Below are 21,217 nucleotides of genomic sequence, written 5' to 3' on the forward strand. Positions count from 1 at the left end.
GTTACATTCCAAAAAGCGAATCTCATTCAGGTATTCATTATTCTACTTGTAAACCCACTCACTGTATTGCAGCCTGTGACTCAAATGCAGGTAATTCCCACATTCCAAGGAGGTGTGTTGTATTCCAAGAAAACCATCAGTATTGCAATTTTGCATAAAACAAAGCCACATCATTCTACATGTGCCAAGAAACGCAAGCTGAAAATAAAATTGACAAACAAATTCCATAGAGTAGATTTTATTCCGAATCCCAGAATTTTGGGTACTAATAAGTGAATTTGATCAGGGTGAAATTCTGTTTGCTAAATGGCTGTGATGTGAATCTCACCTGCATCTGTTTTCCAGTGTAGAAAACTGCTGAGCTTCTCGATTAGATCCCAGCCTTTAACTCACTACAACTATTGAAATCCAATAGAATGGCATGTTGGCATATTTGTGAACCATGAAATTCTGCTTGTAACACACTGAGCCATGATTAAAGCCATTCACTTTCTCATACCAGCTGAAATATAACCTTGATGGTGTTTTGTAAGATGAGACTTGAGTGGCACACATTTTATTTACACAAAAACCCTCAGATGACCAGCGGTGTAGTGGCATCAGCGCTGGACTTTGAGGTAGATGGTCCTGAGTTCAAACCCAGCAGCAGTAAAGGCCTGGAAACTGACTTTTGTAACTTGCCACAAAAACTACCACAGTCACAATGAGTCGACAGCACTCAACACACTGGTCTCCTGTGATCCGGGTGACTGAGTGAGTGAAATGGAATAAATCTGGTAACGTATGTGAGATAACAGCATGTGTTAATACCCACTATGCTCTGATGCTGGCAAAAGATATGGACACATAAGGAAAAGGAAGGAGGTGAAGATTATGCAAGCGCTTAGAAAGACGAGCAGTTGTCTAGCACTTCCTCCTCCCAAACAGTGCGTGGGAGGGGGAAGTGCTTATCAGATATTGAGAGATGCTGTGACGTCACATCCCCTCAGTTTTGTACATCCGTCAAACCTGACAGAATAGTCAGGTTTCATAATGGTAGGCTCATAACCTTCAGGACTGGATTTAGATTGGTTCTTGGATTGGAAGCTAAAGAAATTCAGCATGACCCTGACAACTTTTACCAATTTTTTTTGATGCACCATAGAAAGCATTGTGTCTAAATGCATAATGGCTCGGTATGGCAACTGCTCTCCACGTGACTGCAGAGTTGTGGACACAGCTCAGCACATCACAAGAACCAGCCTCCCCCCTCTACGGACTCTGTCTATACATCTCACTGTCTCAATAAAGCAGCTAACATAATCAAAGACCCTACCCACTCTGGATATTCTCTCTTCTTCCCCTCCCATATTGGGCAGAGGATACAAAAGCCCACTACGCTCAAAGGCAGCTCCTATTCCGGTGTTATCAGACTCTTGAACAGACCTCTCTGCGCCTTTTCTGTAGCAGGTGACAATAATAAACCAACACCACTACCAATAACCATAACCCAGCCATTTAGGAAAGGAGAGAGAAACCAGGAAAGTATAAGCAAATTAGTCTGGCCTCAGAGATTAGAACGTTATTAAAATGGTAAATGATAAAAGAGCCGTTGAAAATCCATCATCAAAAGTCAATGAGGATTTATGAAAAAGGAGTTTTATTTCATAGAATTATCAGCCATAATGGTTTCCATTACTTCTGGTTGTAATGAGATTAAATAAGGGAAGCAATGAATGTAATATATTTGGATTTTTTGTGAAGTATCCAAGAAGTTGCTCTACTCTGAGAGAATTATAAAAAAAAAACTGGGATCACTGGATTAGAATAATATATTAGCCAGGATTTGTTGAAAGCAAAATACAAGAAACAAATGACGAGATCTTTGTCCGCAGAACTTGGAAAAAATGGGAGGTGATTTTAAGAGAAAATGAGAAGTTTTCCTTAGTACAGAACTCTAGTCATAGAAATAGAATCAGAGCTTATGGTCTCAGATTTTCTTACCTTATATCTAAGATTTTCTCAAAGGTCTCTGAATCTCTAAACTCCCTACCCACCGATGGAATAAATGGTAAATTATTGATAAGTTTAATGTTTTTTATTACTGTGTGAGCAAAGGAATATGGGAAGAGAGCAGAACTATGCAGAGATGATCTCATTGAATGTCCTAAAAGACCTGTAGGTCCTAATGACCTCTCCTGTGCCTGTTTTCACATACTTATAAGAAATTAAAATAATGAGATGAGAGTTCTAGTTTGTTGCTTTAATGTTCTACCTCCTGGATTAAGTTCTCAATTGGATCAGTTCCTGGGAGACGTGGTTGGGATTGGTGCAGGAGGACCTCCAAACATTGCTTTGCTGAGCATCTGGTAACAACCTGGGAGAATAACAGTGAACCTCCCCCATGAACCCTCAAGTCTAAATTGGGTTGGTGTTGGAAACAAGCTGTACCACTGATCAGAAAATTCCCGGTCATTCACTTGGAGTATCAAGGGCAGAGGCTGATCCACATTGAGGACACAAGGGAAAAGATCAAGGGAAACAGGCCGCTGTTTTAATATATTGGATAACATATATAATATAATAAATTGTTTCCTGCTGGATCATGTCCTGTCCAGTGGCAATTAATCCAACAGTAGAGGTGTTGTCTGGATAGGAATGACAAGCTGACACCACGTCCCTTTGTGGACTACATACTCGATAGGACAACAGTATTGATTCTGTATGACATTATCCAAAATGCATTAATCTTATAGGACCTTAGTTACCCCGCACTACATAGCATGCTCTTTCCCAACACTGATAAAGTAAAATGTTGCTCACCTGCCATTTACATATATTGTACATGCTCTTCTTGGTCTATGACAAATGTCAATGCAATTCCAAAATGAGGTTCACTCTAATATTGTACCAAGTTATCCTGACACAGAATTCTCGCTACCTATCACTGTTGGAGCAATTCTCTGGATATCCCTCTCATTTTTCCCTGAACTATGTCTTATCCTCTCTCCGAATTGTCTCTATGTTAAAACTTAACTTATTCTGTCACATATCAGGACAGTGGAACTAATCCAGCTAGACTTCACATCCTACGTTTTTAGCTGGTATTCTGAGCTGTCCTAACAACCCATTGGAATACAGGTTACCCTTCGCATGCCTAACACCTTTATTATATTAATAGATATGGTTGAGAACCATTGTGGTAGTGTTCTAAAATGTTAAAAAGAAGATTATTGTTCTTTAAACAGAATTCAATGAGAATTTGCCTTTGACAAACTATCCTGCATCACAAATGGTGATCTTATAATTAATAACTGCTCACTGCATTTCATTGATTTAAATGCGATGAACAGATAATCACAAACAGGCCTGTTAAGTACCAAGAGAAAAAGAAGGAACTTGCATCAGGTTACCCCTCTGTAGAAACATGAGCACTGAGGGAGCTCTGTCCTGTTGGAAGAACGCTCCTTTTTGCTGGACTCATCATCCAAGTTCTTATTTCCTTCAAAGGTGGGTGTAAAAGGTTCCACGACATTTTCCCCATGTAGTCCAACAAATATTTATTTCTCAGCAAGCATAACAAAAATTTCTCTTGTCATTGTCATGTCAATGTTCATGGGACTTTGCTAGTCATAAATTGGCTGCTGTTATTCTAACATTATGGCAATGAATTTACTTTGCACTTCATTGATGGTAGAACACCAGAAGCCATGACAGATCTGGATTATAGGTCTCTCATTAGCATCTAACTGTGTATTACATTGACTGTTTATTTGCTCAGTATGACAGTTGAACTCAAACATTTATTTTCGCACAGAGAGGTACTGACTGTTAATGCTTATAAATATATTTATCAGAGAAAACATTGATAAGAAAAGCTCATTGCTGATTGGTTGATAAAGTTAGTCAGCACTCATATATCAGTCTGAAATCTCATCTCTCGCCTTCCAACATGGTTGCGAAGCGAGGTACTTCAACCCGCCTTCAGATATATCCGGCTCGTTGTCAGCCAAACATGCAGTAGGGAAAGGGTTAATTCATTGCTTATGTGCCTACGTTCATGAAAAACCGATCGTTCAATCTTTCTGAAGTGAGGTTATTCCAACACTTGAAATTATCTTGTTATCTTCATGTGTTCTTTAATAATTTTTTTGTGCTGAATATTTCCTGCTTTGCAACAGCATCTGCGCTTCTGAAATCCTTCATTGGGACATCCTGAATGAAAAGTGCCAATTAACATTTTCCTTTCCTTTTCTTGCTTGCTTACACTTCTCTTTCAGCCATTTTGATTATTATGCTCTCCTGCTCTACAAGATCCTCACATAATTCACAGGGCGTTAGGTTAACATTAGGACTTGAAAGTCAGAAATATGCAGCTGATTGACATGCAGTGCCCTAGGCCCCTAGATAACAGAGCAATTTGGTACTTTGTTCGATGTGATGACTGAAATGATTTTATCATCGAACAATCGTGGCAGTGAAATGTCTGTTGCATTCACTAAGTAAATAAAATATAGCCAAAGCAGGTGTTGATATTTTGCCCACTTGTTTCACCATCAGTCACAACATCCCAAACACTGTAAATACTGAAAGCAGGCAGAAGCAGGAGCAGGATAAGATCAATAAGCCCCTGGATCTTGTTGCATCATTCAGTAAAGTAAATTTATTATCAAAGTTCCTAAATGTCACCATGTACTACTTTGAGATTCATTTTCATGCAGGCATCTATAGGGAAATAAAGAAATCATATCATTGAAGATATGAAGAACTATACATATAGAAAGACTGATAAGCAACCAATGTGCAAAAGATGATAATACTGAGAACACGAGTCCTTGAAAGCATGTCTGTAGGTTGTGGAAAATTATAACAGAAATGGGATCTAATTCCAAATGCTTCTCTTTCCCCCTTATTCCTTTATTTAAAATTTTTCATTTATCCTAGTTTAATATTAACACTTGAGCAACATTAATGACTATTATACACCTTCAGAGTTCCAGGGAATTCAATGTTCTCTTCTAGCAATTGAACCATTGGAGTCCAACCACTGTTCTCGTAATTCATTGAGCAGCCAGTACTTCTTCATTATCACAAGAGATTCTGCAGATGCTGACAATCCAAAGCAACACACACGAAATGCTGGAGGAACTCAGCAGGTCAGGCAGCATCTATGGAAACAGTCAACATTTCAGGCCAAGACCCTTCATCAGGACTCAATATGATTTATTGTTTTGGATTGAAGATAGTGCACCAAGTATCATTAGCTAGGCATTTGCACCACAGAACCAGAACTTCCCAATATTTTGACCAGTATCTCACTGAACTGTTTTCTTATTTTTGTGCTATCCTACATCTAAGTAAGTGAAGTTACAGGTCTATTTGTACCTGACTACCTTTAGATTTCTCACTGCTTAGAAAATAATCTGTCCAATCCTATATAAGTCCAAAGCAAATTATTATTTATTTGCATAATTAAATTAATTTGCAATACTCAATCATTTACAACAAATGTAGTCAATTGTATGTCTATTAATTCTTCTTCATATTTTTTCTACACTGCTTAAAGTGTTTTTTTATCTTTTTTTGTGGTTCTTCTCCCACAATAAATCATAAATACTTCATCAAATGTTCCCACATTATTGAAAGTCCAACACCAGTCCTTATAGTCAAATTTTGCCAATTTGACCTCTCTCGTACAGCTTAGCTGATTTCTTAGCCAGCTCAATAACCTGCCTTCAATTCCAGAAGTTTGAATTTCAGCTCACATTCTCTTATCAAAAGATTTCTACAATTTTATACAAACAAAAGATCTTAGCATTGCCAATCACCAGTTCATTTACCTCTTCAAAATGTTCAGTCACTGTCCTTTGACATGAACCTTCACAGATCAATGCTAGTTCTTTCTGAAAGCTGATAATACAGTCCCTCGTGTTTTAATCAAAGGCTCAAGTAACTTCTCCTTAAATTATTTTCGTTAACAGGTGTATAATTACCTAAATTTTCTGCCCTGCCTTACTCAAAAAGTGGAATAATGTGTGTAGATTTTCCATACTGGGACAATGAAAAGTTTGGTGGAGAGAGGGAGATTGTGGGAGATAGGTGGAGCGGGATGGAATGATGTGCATCAACTGTGCAACTCTCTCCGCCAATTGATATAAAGAAAGAGCCTGCAGCGTCCTTATCCAGCAAAAACATTGATCTTAAAATGGTCTCTTCATTTTGTTGGAGATAATGTAAAGCACATGCTAACCGTACTTAGTTGTGGACTCATTTTCTTTTTCTGTTGTTTTCAGGAGTCAGCGAGGCAAAAATAAGTAAGTGTCCTTTTTTGGTAACATTGAAAGTGAATTAAGCTTTTGAGAGGTGCTGCTTGAGTTAAAGCTGCTTTGAACTGAGAGGATAATCAATGTTTTAAGAACTCTGTGACACCACAGATGATTTAAACTCTTAGAGTTTGCATGATAAAGCCCAACAAAGAAGTAATCCTTTCCACGGGCAACCTTAGGTAACCTTGACACTCACAAACCAAAACTAGTGGTGAGGGATCAATAAAGCAAGAAGATGGGCAAGTATTGGTATTGGTTTATTATTTTCATATGTACCAAGGGACAGTGAAAAGCATTTTTGCATACCATCCAGACAGATCATGCCACTGAGAAAGAACACTGGACTCTGGAGATAGGAGGCTGGAGGTGGGTGTCCTGGGTTTGGAGGATTGTGCATTTGCATGTCTGGGTGTGTGGGAGGGAGGAACGAGGTTTGTTTTGCTGTTGTTGTCTTGCTTGTATTGTCCTGTGTTGTCCTGCCAAGCATCAAGGGCATGCCACGTTGGCGCTGGAATATGAGGCGACATTTGCTGGCTGGCCCCAACACACCCCAAAGTTGTGTTGGTTGTTAATGCAAATGAAGTATTTCACTGTATGTTTTGTGACAAATAAATCTGAATCTGAATAGGTAGAAGGAAAACGGAATGCAGAATATAGTGTTGCGATTATAGAGAAAGTGCAGTGCAATAGACAAATAAAGTACAAGGGTCACGACAACATAAATTGGCAGATCACAAGCTCAAGTCTTCTCTGCTGTTTCTTGAGGTGTTGGGTACAGCAGTTGTCGTGCAAAGCTGTGATACCTCCTGATAGGAAGCTTTTTATGGAGCAAATTGGTCTTCATGGATCCATCAAATTTCGTAACCTCCCGAGAAAGTAGAGGCATCTATTTCTTGGCTGTGGTGCTCACGTGGCTGGACCAAGAGTAATTTTTGGTGATAATGTGATTGTTGCAGAGAATATGGGAAGATATACTGAATTAGCTGTCACTATGGACTGTGAAACAATGGGATGGGTGCACTCTGCTGCCTAGTCAATTGCATGTTCCCCACCACCATGAAGGATGGGGCATGGTAGAGATCATGAGGCAAGAGGCAACAATCTGCTGAAGGAAGTCAGTGCTGATGGAACCCGTCGGGTTTTGATCCTAAATGTCAACAATTCTTTTTCTCTCACAGATGCTGTTTGACTCACTGAGTTCCTCCAGCAGATGGTTTGTTGCTCCAGATTCTAGCATCTGGTGTCCTTTGTGTCTCTATGAAGCAAGGAATTGTATGACTTCACCTCCCTTCCTTTGGATGTAAACCTTTTGTGCTTCAAGCATGTAAGCACTCCAGGGCCTGGAATTGCAGCTTATGACCTTGAGTTTCAGACCATCTATTGTGCTATTGGAGATCCGTGCACTTCCACTTGCCAACCCAAAGATCTGTTTCAAGCCTGGCCCCTGGTGCAGGGTAAGAGGGAGCGGATGGTAGTTATGGGGTGGAGGGGGTTAGGTGCAGAAGGTTGGTAGAAGAGTAGAGCTTGGAAGGAGGAACTAGAACAATAACTACACAGAATAGTAACCACATTAGTGACTTCTAACAGAAATACCACATCTGTTGCATTTACTGTTTTGAGGCTCTGTGAAGTGGGGAAGAGAGCTGCTGGAGTGCAAATTGTTCTATGTTTTCCCAGATATCACATCTTCTGGAGATTCACTGAGAATGAGTTGCATGAATCAAAATGTAACATTCAAAAAAAGTGAAAATGAGCCTGTCACGATCGTAACCTCCTGCCCGCTGACGATATGGAAAGTCACTGAAGCAGACAGCGGGATTTATGAATGTCACCAAGAATCTGAACCTACTTTCCTTTTTATCAAAGGTAGGTTGCAAAGTCTTCTCTGTCAAATACATTGGCATCCCAAGCATAGTGATGACACTACCTGACTGATAACTTAGAGACCTTGACCATCCCACTACGATTTGGGGAACGTACACCGGAATAACTTATTCATAAAGAATCTGAATTGCAAAGTATCAGTTAAGAAAATAAATACTGCAAGAATGATGAACTTGAAACTACTGGATTGCCATAAAAACCCTCCAAGTTCGCTTATACCCTTCTGGGAAGGAACCCTACCATCCTCAGCAACGGGTTGAATCAGAATTGGAATCGGGTTTAATATGGCTGATAGTTGTTTCGCAGCAGCAGTGCAGTGCAGTACACAGAGCAAACTATATACTGTACTACAATAAAAAATATATTAAAATATTAAATTGAATAAGTAGTGCAAAGGGTGGCGGGGTGGAGATATGTCTCTACCAAAGGAGGTGTATTGCACTCCTTCCCTCCGCTAGCCTGCGAGTCTGCCTTGGGCCCCCGATCAGGGTCACGTGAAGCCATGGGAGCGGGTGGTGGATGGTTGTATGAATAGCTGGTTCATATCACAAGTCCTGGTTGTGCGACCACTGACGCCAGGCAGACAATCTCTGAAGAGTATTGAGAATGGCTGGGGTCACCCGTCTTGTAAAGACACTGCCCAGAAAAAGGCGATGGCAAACCAGTTCTGTAGAAAAAGTTGCCAAGAACATCGTGGTCATGAGACCATGATCGCCTACGTCATACAACATAGCGCATAATGATGATGATGATGAAGTAATGCAAAAAGAGAGCAAAAATAGTTTTTCATAAAACATTGATTGTGTCTTCAGGCTCCTGTACCTCCTCTCTGATGCTAATAATTCGAAGAGAGCATGTCCTGGGTGACAGATGCTGCCTTTTTGTGGCATCGCCTTTTGAAGATGTCCTCGATGCTGGGGAGGCGAGTGCCCTTGATCGAGATGACTGAGTTTACAACTTTCTGCAGCTTATGCCAGTCCTGTGCAGTAGCCCCTCCACACCAGGTGGTGATGCAGCCAGTTAGAATGTTCTCCACAGTACATCTGCAGAAGTTTGCTGAAGTCTTTGGTGACATACCAAATTTCCTCAAACTTCTAATGAAAGATAGTTACTGACATGCCTTCTTTGTAACTGCATTGACTCTTTATTTAGAGAAACAGCCCAGAAACATGCCATTCTGGCCCAGTGAACCCACTTCGACCATTTACACTCATGTGACCAATTAACCTGCTAACCTGTATGTGGGAGGAAATCCACATGGTCACGGGGAGAACATACAAACTCCTTTCAGTCAGTGGTGGGGATTGAACCCCAGTCACTGGTACTGTAATAGCATTTCACCAACCACTTTGCTACCGTGCCGCCCTTAAGCTCTTAACTGATCTCTAGTCCAACAAGACATTGGGTTCAATGGCAACTAGGCATAGACAATGGCTGCTGAGCTAGTTAACCAATAAATAGAATAATAACGTCTTTCAAACAGAGTGGGGCTGGTTGAGCTATCAGGATTCCATGGAACAGTGTCCAATCAGTTTCACCCTTGCTGTCAAACCTCTAGTTTGAGGCAGAATGAAAAAGCAATAAAGTATTCTTAATCATATTGATAATTCTAAGAATTGTTGAATTGCAAGATTCTTACCTTTCACTTTCACTTTGTTAGATTAGCCTGTAGATTTGTCATTTTTCTTGTCGGTAACTTTCCTATGTTTCCTTTAGTTTTATATATTCGCCTATATTCATCTAATTGTTCAGTGAATTTTCCAGTAATTGTAGTGTAGCTGTTTCTGTACTTTTCTAGAATCATCTTCTTAGTATTTTTGCAGCAGGTGTCACGCCACTTGAAGCTGGCTATTTCATAGCTTAATTGTTATCACTGGAATGTTTATCCTTTTAGTTGAAGCTAGATTTGGTATAAGATGACCATCACTTCTTTGTTCTTGCCTTCTTTTCCTTTGTTCGTTCTGTGCTCAATAAACAATTATAAGCAGCAAGTTTTGTGCCTCATTCTTGAGCACTGAACCTCTAAATCACAAAAACACCAGGATCCAACACTATTGATGATTGAAGCTCATAATTAATGTCCTAGCCTTTGATTCCAGTGCCAGTGTCTGATCTGTTGAATTAACTGAGCTCGGCTGAGGTAACAGTGAGCTGGCATACAACAGTGAGTTATGCACCAGCCCACTGTCAGAGGTATGCTAAGAATAAGGCTTCCAATCCCCCAGGAGAGAGTCAAAAACCTTAGGTAAAGGGGTCCTCCTTTTGCCAGTGGGGATTATGGAGGGTAACCTCAATCCTGATGAGATATTTCATGTTCAGCAGAGGAGGAGAGAACATATACTGGTTTAGTTTCAGTTTGTTTTTGTGTACGTTGATTTTTAACATTTCTCTTCAGGTCTGGTCAGAACTGCAATTTAGATCCCTGCTTGACCTTTCATATTTTCTGGTCACTTCTCTTTTCAGATTGCATCAACTGCATTCAAGTTGATCCAGGGACCTTGGCGGGGATCGTAATTGGCGATCTTGTTGCGACGTTTCTCATCGCAGTGGCTGTTTACTGTGTTTCCACCCCTCCCAAACTCAAGCTTTATCAAGGTGGGATAAGCCAGTTTTCTCTGGGTGTTCAACACCAAGTTAAATAGTTAAATAGAGATGGAGCCCCAGGTTTGCTCAGGCATTTATTCACACTGACATGTGTGTCAGTCAGCCTTTTGACCATGGGATTAACTAATTCCGTCTAAGTGTCAAAAATGAAGCGTTTTCTCCATTGTTGTTGCTGTTACTGGTGATGATATACCAAATGTAGAGCTTTCTCAGACATAAACACAAAAAATTTTTGCAGATGTTGAAAATACTGAATAACACACACACCCACAAAATGTTGGAGGAACTCAACAGGTCAGGCATCATTTATAGAGGAACTCAGCAGGTCAGGCTGTCCTGAAGAAGGATCTTGGCCCCAAACTTCAACTGTTTATCCCTCTCCATAGTTGCTGCCTGACCTGCTGAGTTCCTCCAACATTTTGTGTGTTTTATTCACAGTGTCTAAAGGCAGGAATGGGTCTCCATGGAGTTACAACGGCAGAGATTCCTCATATTCTATCACTGACAAAATGATGCTATAGAATGCTAGTCTTTTCTTGTTACTAACAGTTCTCTCTTCTCCCATGCAGCTGCCGACCGACTGGCCCTAGTTAAGAATGATGCCGCTGCTGCACTTTACGCAGTAAGTACAGACTTAGTGTGAACTATCTCATATGTCTGCCAGTGATATTGGGTGAGCTCAAAGCTAGTGACCTGTGAGCAATAAACTTAATGAAAAGCTTAAAGGGTGGTTCAAACCAGCCCTTGAATGGATTAAAAAAGTAAACTCATTGTCCAGTTTAAAAATGAGCTGGACAGCGAAGTGAATGCCAAGTTCAATTCCTGCTCCGAGATTGATTCTCTGTCAGATTCTCTGTGCCACATTCATCTGTCACATTGGGTTTGACAGGAAAGAGTTCAGTCAGATCCTTCATCTTAGGCCTTGTCGTTGGAGAAAAGGGCTGGGTCTAGGAATATGGGTAGGGCAGGGGAGGATGTTTGGAGGAAGAATGGAAACAGAAGTAGGCAAACAGGAATAGAGATTTAGTCATGGGGAATAGGATGTGGGTTGTGGGGCTGGGATGAAGGAAACATGAAAGGCTGAGTAGATTGGGAACTGCAATTGGGGAAGGGACTTGGATAAAATGGAATGGCATTTGGGAATAAGCTGTGAATTGTGGAAAGTGGGTTGGGATCCTTGGGGCGAGAAAAAGAATTTGAGAGTGGTGGATGGAATAACTCTCAAGAAACTGGCCTGCACTGTGAATGCAGGCTGTCAGGGCAGCAAGGACAATCCAAAGAGACATGATCTGATCGACAGTTTGCTGAAGGACTGAGTTTCCCAGAGAGATATTTGCTAACCTCCTCACTTTTTCTTCCAGGGACTCAGGAAAGAAGACAGAGCAGAATACAGCAGACTGAAGACCAAGGCCACACAATAGATTCACTGCAATTTCATTCAAGAGGCTTTTCTTTGATCTGCCCCTTCCTGCAATTTCAAAACTTATTTGTACAATTTTAAGTAATTAGAACTGATTGCTGCTGAGGTAATATTTAGAAGCAGATGTTGCTGGACTTAATGAAAAGAGAAAATGCTGGAAATTCTCAGAATGTCAGGCAGCATCTGTGGAGGGTAACTGAGTTAGCATTTGAGGACTTTGTGGCCATAAAGTTTGAGTCGCAGAATGAAGATAAATGTTGTGCCTTTGCATGGAGCAGGGACAATCCTGGGTAGATTGTTAGCGGGGAAATGGAGGGAATACAGTATCCACAACAAAATGGGAGGCAGGATTGATTAACTGTGAGAGGTGAAAGCAGATGACATATAAAAAGTAAAGGACTGGTCCAATAACCTCTGCCTGAAGAATGGGAGCAGATTTAAAATTATTGAGATAAAATTTAAGACTAGGGAGTTACAAGATGTTATTGAAAGAATCTCCTTTCCTGCTGAGTATTTCCAGCAGTTTCGTTTTTATATTTCAGATTTTCTGTACTGGTGTTAACTACTTTTGTATTAGTACTAAACATAATAAACTGCTTTTAGATTTCATCAATATTTCCATTCAGGGTTACTCCCAGTTAAGGTCTGAATTATAGGCAGAAGCATGGCTTTTCAGCACTGAAAAGGAAGAGTGAACGGTATCTGCAGATCTTTCTTTTCAGAATAAGAAAATTATGAGAATTAGTTTTTATTTTTAGCTTAACGGCATAGTAACAGGCCCTTCAGGCCCAGTGAGAACCACGTGACTGATTAACCTACTAACCTGAACATCTTTGGATTGTGGGAGGAAACTGGAGCACCCAGAGGAGACCCATGTAGTCACGGGGGGTTTGTACAAGCTCCTTGCGGACCACAGCAGATTTGAATCTGGGTCGTTGGTGCTGCCAGTGTTATACTGACCCCAACGAAATGGAAACCTTAAACCTGTACATCCATTATACTAACGCAAGAACAAATAACGAGCTATGTTGTTGCCGTTGCAAGTGTACAATTTGTGCTTATTATACCACAATCGCTCACTTGCCCTTCATGTTCAGAATCAGATTTAATATCACTAGCATATGTCATGGAATTTGTTAACTTAGTTCAATACAATTCATGATAATGTAGGGAAAAAAAAGTAAATCAATAGCGGTAAGTGTGTGTGTATATATATATATATATATATATATATATATATATATATTAGATAGTTAAATTTAAAATAGCGCGAAAACAGAAAGAAAAGTGGGGTAGTGTTCATGGGTCCAATCTCCATTTAGGAATCGGATGGCAGAGGGGAAGAAGCTGTTCCTGAATCGCTGAGTGTGTGCCTTCAGGCTTCTGTACCTCCTACCTGATGGTGACAGTGAGAAGAGGGCATGCCCTGGGTGATGGGAGTCCTTAATGATGGACGCCGCCTTTCTGCAGCACCACTCCTTGAAAGTGTCTTGGATACTCCGGAGGCTGGTGCCTGTGACGGAGCTGACTAATTTTACAACGTGCTGTAGCTTCTTACGATCTTGTACAGCAGACTCCCTCCCGCCACCCCCATTACCAGACGGTGATGCAGCCTGTCAAATTGCTCTCCATGGTACACCTGTAGAAGTTTTTGAGTGTTTTAGGTGACAAACCCAATCTCCTTAAACTCCAAATGCCTTCCTTTCCTTCTCAAACTGCCTTCTTTGTAGCTGCATCGACGCGTTGAGACCAGGGTAGATCCTCAGAGCTATTGACACTCTTGAAATTTGGCAACTTGAAGTTGCTCACTCTCTCCACTTCTGTACAGAATTTCTCATTGTACCTTTAAACAGTACATACCCTGTAGTTTGACAATAACATAGATCCAAGCTCAGAGTTTTCAATGCTCATTTGGAAACTGAGCTCTGGGAATAGCATGGTGTAACTTGGTGGCTGTAATGGCCCAATGAGTAAAATTCTCAGCAATGTGAAAAATATAAATGCTGACTTTCACTTTTAGAAAAAAATGTCATGACTAATCTGAGGAGATTGCTTTAACCAAATGTGAGAATAGGGGCTGTGATGACTGTATGCTTCCAGGCATTGAGAACTGAGAGGTAGATAGCATCGAGAAGGTGTTCAGGTAACTTGAGTAAAAATGAAAACTCGTGGTGGATGATTTTCTCAAACACACTAGGATTAGAGCAGCTACTTTGTCTTGTGGATGCCAGAGAAAAGATTCAAACTTTTTAATTTTTGGAAATAAGCGAGGCAGAGAGTTAAAGTCCAGGCTGAACATTTAAGAAATTGATGAGCACCCACAGGGAGCTAAAACTGGTGCTTAGACCATGAGTCGCAAAGTCTGAAGCAGGAAGCAAGTGGACATGTGGGCAATTTCTCCATGGAGCTTCAAAACACACCCAATAAATCCAAGGTCAGAGAAACCAATGAAGGGAGAGCGGTCTCGTGAATATGGAGTTCAGCATGCTAAGACATACAAGAAGCCTTGAGTGGGGTGTTGGAGCTCACAGTCACATTGACTAGAGACACTGCCAGTGTACAGGAAGCCACAGGTGGAGGGGTGAATACGCTCACTTTGTGAACAGCCAACCCCAGCTCAGTTCTGCTGAAGCATTGACACAGTTAGACAACAGAAACAACGGAGTGAAATGCAAATGAAAACAAGGTCATGTAGCACCTGTGGAAATCCAGCAGTCGGCTGACAGGGAAAATACAGAATGCTTACAGAACAAAATGCGGCACACTCAAACTGAGCGAAAATATTCAAATTGAAAGTGAAAACAAATTGAGCAAATGCAAAGGAAGAGCAGAAGTTCAATAGAAGAACAACAAAACCAAGGCATCCTCACTGCGGAAGCAGACAGAGTTTGAAGACACACCAGTTAATGGAGCTCTGACCAGTGTGCAGTGTGGATGTGACAGAGAAGTTAAATCCATACTAGTCTCTAGATCAGAGAAAAAGAGGAAGAAGAGAAATTAACCTAAGAATAAGACTAGATACAGAGGCGAAAGGAGCATCATATCATTCAGATTACATATGAAGGTCTGCACTGGAAATCTAAAAGAAAACAGAAATCCAGATGAAACTATCTTGAAACAAAACATTAATTCCCCTATCTTCAAAGGATTATCTACCTCAACCTACTCAACTGTCTGAAGCAAAAAGTTCCAGAGATTCCCCACACTCTGCAGAAGAAATCCCTATGAGCCCCTTATCTTGTAACTATGCCTGTTCATTTGAGATTCTCCCATTATGGAAAAAATTCAGTGTCTGGCAGGCCCCTTAGGATCTTATATGTCCTTATAAGATCATCTTTCATCCAAATAAGCGCCAAAAAATGCAGATGCAGATTTGCTTGCCATTTGTGTTAGGACAACCCTTTCATCCCAGGAACTAGCCTGGTGAATCTCTTCTTGACTGCTTCCAGTTTTGGTACAACCAAAAGCGGGGCAAGTTTGTGCAGAGTCCTCCAGCTGTGGTCTCATTGACAAATTAAAATGAAGACCTTCATTGAGAAATATTTCTTCATTGCATGTTGCCAGATTGGTCCATCATGTATCCCACAGCAAGAGATCTTAAACAGCTCACATTTCATCACCCAATTAAAACATAAAAATATAAACTCTCTCTCTCCTCAACTGCTGTCCGACCTGCGGAGTTATTCCAGTATTTTTGTTGTATTTGTCTTATTATCCAAATTTTGTAAACTGATAATGCTCCAGATATAACTTTTAACTCACTTTTAGTATCGCAATTATTTCCTGCCAGGAATCTGGCTAAATTCAGATTTGTGCAGAGGTGTTTTGAACAACACACTTATCATCCAAGATTCAGAAAGGGGAAAGCCCCTGAGGGGGTGAAACACAATGTGTTACTGATGATCCTAGGTGTCAATGGTGATCCTACACTTTGATAAGACCTGAAGCAGATAAGATATACGAGTTGAAATAGGCAATTTGTCACACTGAGTCTGGTGCACCATTCAATCATGGCTGACTTCTTTTCAACCTTGTCCTCCTGCCTTCTCCACATACCCCTTACTAATCATCATCAGATCAGTGTCAAAGTGCCCTAATGACATGGGGTTATGGGTCTCACTGACAAGCATTTATTGTCCATCATTGACGGCCCTGAAATGTAGGTGTTGGTTCATTTGTGGATCAGTGGCAGACATTGCTATAAGCTGCAGCCCTCCTTATGTGAGCATATATTTAGTAAGTAGATCATGCAGGAGCAGCTTGTGGTGAGGTGAAGGCAGACTGCACTCCTCCAGAATCATTGAAGACACGACACCAAGCACAGATCTAAGCTCCACCCTGACTTCCCGCCTGCTCACAGGGCGGCCCGAGGCACGGCTTTCACACACCGCCGCCTCATCCAGACTCCACACCAATCAGTCAGTTAGGAGGGAGAGGGTTAAGACCCTCGAGATTTTATAGAAAAGAGCAGATCTCTCTGATCCTAAAGTTTCCAAAGCTGTTGCCTAAATAACTGTTGTAGTCTTCATTTAATTTGGGATGACTTACAAAGTAGAACACTTATTTTGGAACTATTGTGGGTCTTGTGGCATTATTTTCCCTCCCTTGCACCCTGAGGAAGTACAGATGCGTTCCCCCCTTGATCTGTTGGAAGAGCTCTCAAAGCTTGGTACTTCCAGGGATTAACAGTGAAAGAACGGCCACATATTTCCAAGACACAACAGTGTGTGGGTCAAAGGTGCAGAGTACCCTGTGGATGGTAGAAACATCAAAGTCCCATGGGAGAGAGAGAGAGAAAGCAGTATCAATGTAAAATGGACCTCCTGCGATCCCCATTCACCTCAGCCCCCGACAGCCATCTTTGCTTACTGAAATGGGATGGGGTTAGAGAGGGTGGAGATAGTTCATGTCGCTTTTCTGACAGTGGGCTTGTTCAGGAAGTAAATGACGGATGTGTAAACGAGTATTCCTGATTGTCGCAGCGCTGAATGATTACAGTTGTGACTGTGCGCACCGGCTGCCTCCTCTGCACGATGAGCCGAGGCTGACCAGACGCAGCAGGCTCTTCCCTCCAGCACTTGACACACGGGTGAACTTTGTCATGGCCGAATAGAGGGAAGAGTCAGCTGCTTCAGCAGAGAAGGAGCTGTGGCAATAACGTGGTGGGACTGGGGAGGGGACATTACTACCATCCCACATTTGGCTTAGAGACAGGGATAAAGTCACAGAGACAAACAACATGGAGATGGCCCTGTGGCCCAACCCTCCATTCTGACCAATTTGCCTACCAGAGTTAATTCCATCTGCCCCTCCATAATATAAACCACCTGGATCTCATCTCTCGGGGTCATTGGTTAAGATGTACATGTGTTCCCCTTTATCTTGTGTGAGTGCTTCTGCCCCCTATCCCTTTAAACCTTTCTATGCATGTATCTGGCGAAATGCCTTTCAAATATTGTCATTGTACCACTTCCTCTGGCAGCTCATTCCATATACCTATCAGCCTCTGTGAAGAAGTGACCCCTCAGTTCCCCTTTAAAATTTCCTCCTCTCACTTTAAGTCAACACCCTCCAGTTTTAGACTCCTCTACCCTGGGAAAATGACTGTGACCATCCACCTTTTCTATGCCCCTCAGGATTTAGTTGGATCATTCCCCAGCCTCCTACAATCCAATGAGAAAGGTTCCAACATATCTAGTCTCTCCTTTTAACTCGAGCTCTCCAGTCACAGTAATGTCCTTATAGACGGTTTCGCTCTTTTCCCAGTTAATGATGTCCTTCCCATGGTGACCAGAACTGCACACAGTATTATAGGGTGCAGGCCCTTCCCCTCTATTGCCCTGAGGATGTGATGCACGCTGCATTTCTGAGTCATTCAGTGACCCATGCAAATCCAAGCAACACACACACAATGCTGGGAGAACTCAGCAGGCCAGGCAGTGTCTATGGAAAGGAGTAAACAATCGACGTTTCAGGCCGAGACCCTTCATCTTGACTGGAAAAAAAGATGAGGTGTCAGAGTAAGAAAGTGGGGGGAGGAGAGGAAGAACCACAAGGTGAGGGGAAACTTTGAGGGGGGAGTGGTGAAGTAAAGAGCTGGGAAGTTGATTAAAAGGACCGGAGAAGGGGGGATCTGATAGGAGAGGACAGAAGGCCATGGAAGAAAGAGAAGGAAGAGGAGCACCCGAGGGAGGTGATGCACAGGTAAGGAGATGAGGTGAGAGAGGGAAATGTGAATGGGGAATGCTGAAGGAGAGTGTGGGTGGACAATACCGGAGGTTCAAGAAATTGATGTTCGTGCCATCAGGCTGGAGGCTACACAGACGGAATACTGTATAAGGTGTTGCTCCTCCAACCTGAGTGTGGCCTCATCACGACTATAGAGGAAGCCATGGATGGACATATGGGAATGGGAAGTGGAATTAAATTGTGTGGCCACTGGGAGATCCCGCTTTTACTGGCAGATTGAACATGGGTGCTCGGTGAAGCGGTCTCCCCATCTGTGTTGCTGGATTTCCAGCATCAGCAGATTTTCTCTTGTTTGTGATTGCAAATTAAAGCAACCATGATTTTCAAGCACATTAGCAGCAGATACTCACACCCTCTTTAAAAGAGGGGGAGGGGTGCCTCCAACTTGTGGCCTGACCTGATTCTGCTGACATGGGGCACCCAGCAGAAACACAAAGGGAAACACGTGTAAATCTTAAACAATGATTCCAAGAAATGAGATCCAGGCTGTATCAATATCGCAAGGGAATAAAGGGAATTACAGAGGCATGAGAGAGGAGCTTGCCCATGTGGATTGGAGGAAGATACTGGTCGGGTTGCGAGCAGAGCAGAGGTGGCTGAAGTTTCTGGAAATAGCTCACAAACAGAGGATAGATATGTCCCACAGAAGTTGTTCTCGGATGACAGAGGTAGGCACCCGTGGCTGACATAAAAGCCAAGGAAAGTGCATGTAGGGTAGCAAAAGAGAGAGGGAAGTTGGATGATTGGGAAGCTTTTAAAATTCAACAAAAGGCAACTAAAAAAAGCTATAAGAAGAGAAAAGATGAAATACGAGGGCAAGCTAGCCAATAATATAAAGCAGAATCCTAGAAGTTTTTTCAGTTATATAAAGAGAAAAAGGTGGAAGTTGATTGTTGCCTGATCGGTCAGAGCACCAAACGATATGGCGAGAAGGCAGGTGTACGGGATTGAGTGGGATCCGGGATCAGCCATGATGGAATAGCAGAGCAGACTAGATGGGCAGAGTGGCCTTATTTTGCTCCTATCTCTTATGGTCTTATGTTTACGTAATGAAGTGGATGGAGACTCAACAAAAGCATTGGGACTTTGTTCAACTAAACAGACAGCGTTAGAACACAGAATTGACACTCAGTGGTCTGGTCTGAAAACATCAGCAATTTATCAATTGCATGTGGAGAAACACTTCAAAGGTTTTTCCACTGAACTACAAGTAGTTACGGCTTTCCAATAGAGCAAACTGAAAGGCAAAATGGAATAATGGGTGATTTACCCGAAAAACTGGTGCACATCAGAAGGCCAGTCAAAGCTGATATCCCTCAGTGTGAGTTTTGCATGGACTTTACACTCTCAGTTGATACGATTACCAGTAAAACTTCATTTTGGTAACAGAATTAAGTGACAGACTAGGCCCTGATTACAGAATAAAATTATTATCTACAGATCAAAGAGTAAATCCACTTTTCTATTACAACAATGGGTGCTCACTATAACATAATTAGTGAAGTTCCTGAAATGTGAGTGTTGTCACTGCTGTATTCCATTATCTCTACTTCTAGGCTTTGTCTGTGGTTCTCTGTGACCACATCAGCACAATCCACGTCCCTAGTTGCTAGTTATTAGTTCTCATTATTTTTCCCTTACAACAGCTTTTACACAGAAAGTACAGCTTTTATCGCTGACCTCCACATCTGCTGCTCGTGCTTGGTCAGACAATTACACAACTGCTTTTTGCTTCATGTTTGCTTTTGACTGCTTTGTAAGCGTTTTGCGGGTGAGCCTCTTCGCTCTTTATTTTACTCAGGCCAGTCTTCTCAGGAGTGTGAGTGACTTTTTGGCCACTCTATGTCTCAATGCTCCGTTAACCCCTTGAGGTTCTGCTTAGATGAACTGGCTCGCAATCCTTCACGCCACTGATAACTTCCTTGATTCTTCACAGTAAAAGCCTAGACCTTGATCTCAGCAATGCTCTGTGTGCCACAGGACAAAGCACAGGCACCTTATATTGAGCAGGAGCACGAGGGCAGCTGTTTGCCCCGCATAAATATGCAAGGGTTTGGGGCGACTTCTAATCACACTGAATCAGCATCAGAATTATGCTTATTATCACTGACCTGTTGTAAACATTGTTGTTTTCTGGCAGCTGAATGTATACAAAAATGCCATAAGTTACAATAAGAAATTAAAAAATAAATAAGTAGTGCAAAATTGTGAGGTAGTGTTCATGAATTCATGGACAGTTCAGAAAACTGATGGCAGAGGGGAAGAAGTTGAAAGTAAAATTTATTATCGGAGTACATACACATCACCACATACAACCCAGAGATTCTCATTCTGTGGGCAAACTCAGCAAATCTACAGAACAGTAACTGTAAACTGTAAACATCAGGAACTGTACCATGTAAATAAACTGTGCAAATGCAGATATAAATAAATAGCAATAAATAACGAGCATGAAATAACAATATGACAGAGTCCTTAAATAACTGTAGCTATCCCCTGTTGTTCCAGAAGCTGGTTCTAAAATGGCGAGTGTGTGTCTTCAGGTTCCTGTACCTCTTTCCCTGATGGTAATAATGAGGAGATGTCGTGGGCAGTGATGGATGCCGCTGTCTTGATGCTATACCTTTTTAATATGTCTTTGATAGTGAGGAAGCTTGTGCCCATGATGGAGCTCTGCAGCTTTTTCCAATATTGTTCATTGGAGCCTCCATACCAGACAGTGATGCAACCAGTCAGAATGATCTCCACATCTGTA

General features: G+C 41.7%; 1 protein-coding gene across 3 annotated transcripts in view; it reads left to right on the top strand.

Annotated features, from left to right (window-relative positions):
* Positions 1–21,217, top strand: part of LOC132385174 (T-cell surface glycoprotein CD3 delta chain-like) — a 50,522-nt gene that overhangs the window by 14,663 nt on the left and 14,642 nt on the right. Inside the window, exons 2-7 of one of the 3 annotated variants that reach the window (XR_009509104.1) lie at positions 6,273–6,293; positions 7,983–8,171; positions 10,653–10,784; positions 11,363–11,415; positions 12,155–12,319; positions 13,536–13,605. The exons of 1 other annotated variant lie outside the window; for it this stretch is intronic. Coding sequence is in view for 1 of the 2 variants with exons in the window: in XM_059957020.1 (XP_059813003.1) it covers positions 6,273–6,293; positions 7,983–8,171; positions 10,653–10,784; positions 11,363–11,415; positions 12,155–12,214 (455 nt within the window). In the remaining variant the exon portion in view is untranslated. Of the gene's footprint in view, positions 1–6,272; positions 6,294–7,982; positions 8,172–10,652; positions 10,785–11,362; positions 11,416–12,154; positions 12,823–13,535; positions 13,606–21,217 lie in introns of those variants that run through there. One more of the 3 variants, XM_059957020.1, reaches the window with a different exon arrangement.

Source organism: Hypanus sabinus, chromosome X2, assembly GCF_030144855.1.
Source record: "Hypanus sabinus isolate sHypSab1 chromosome X2, sHypSab1.hap1, whole genome shotgun sequence".
Taxonomy (NCBI): domain Eukaryota; kingdom Metazoa; phylum Chordata; class Chondrichthyes; order Myliobatiformes; family Dasyatidae; genus Hypanus; species Hypanus sabinus.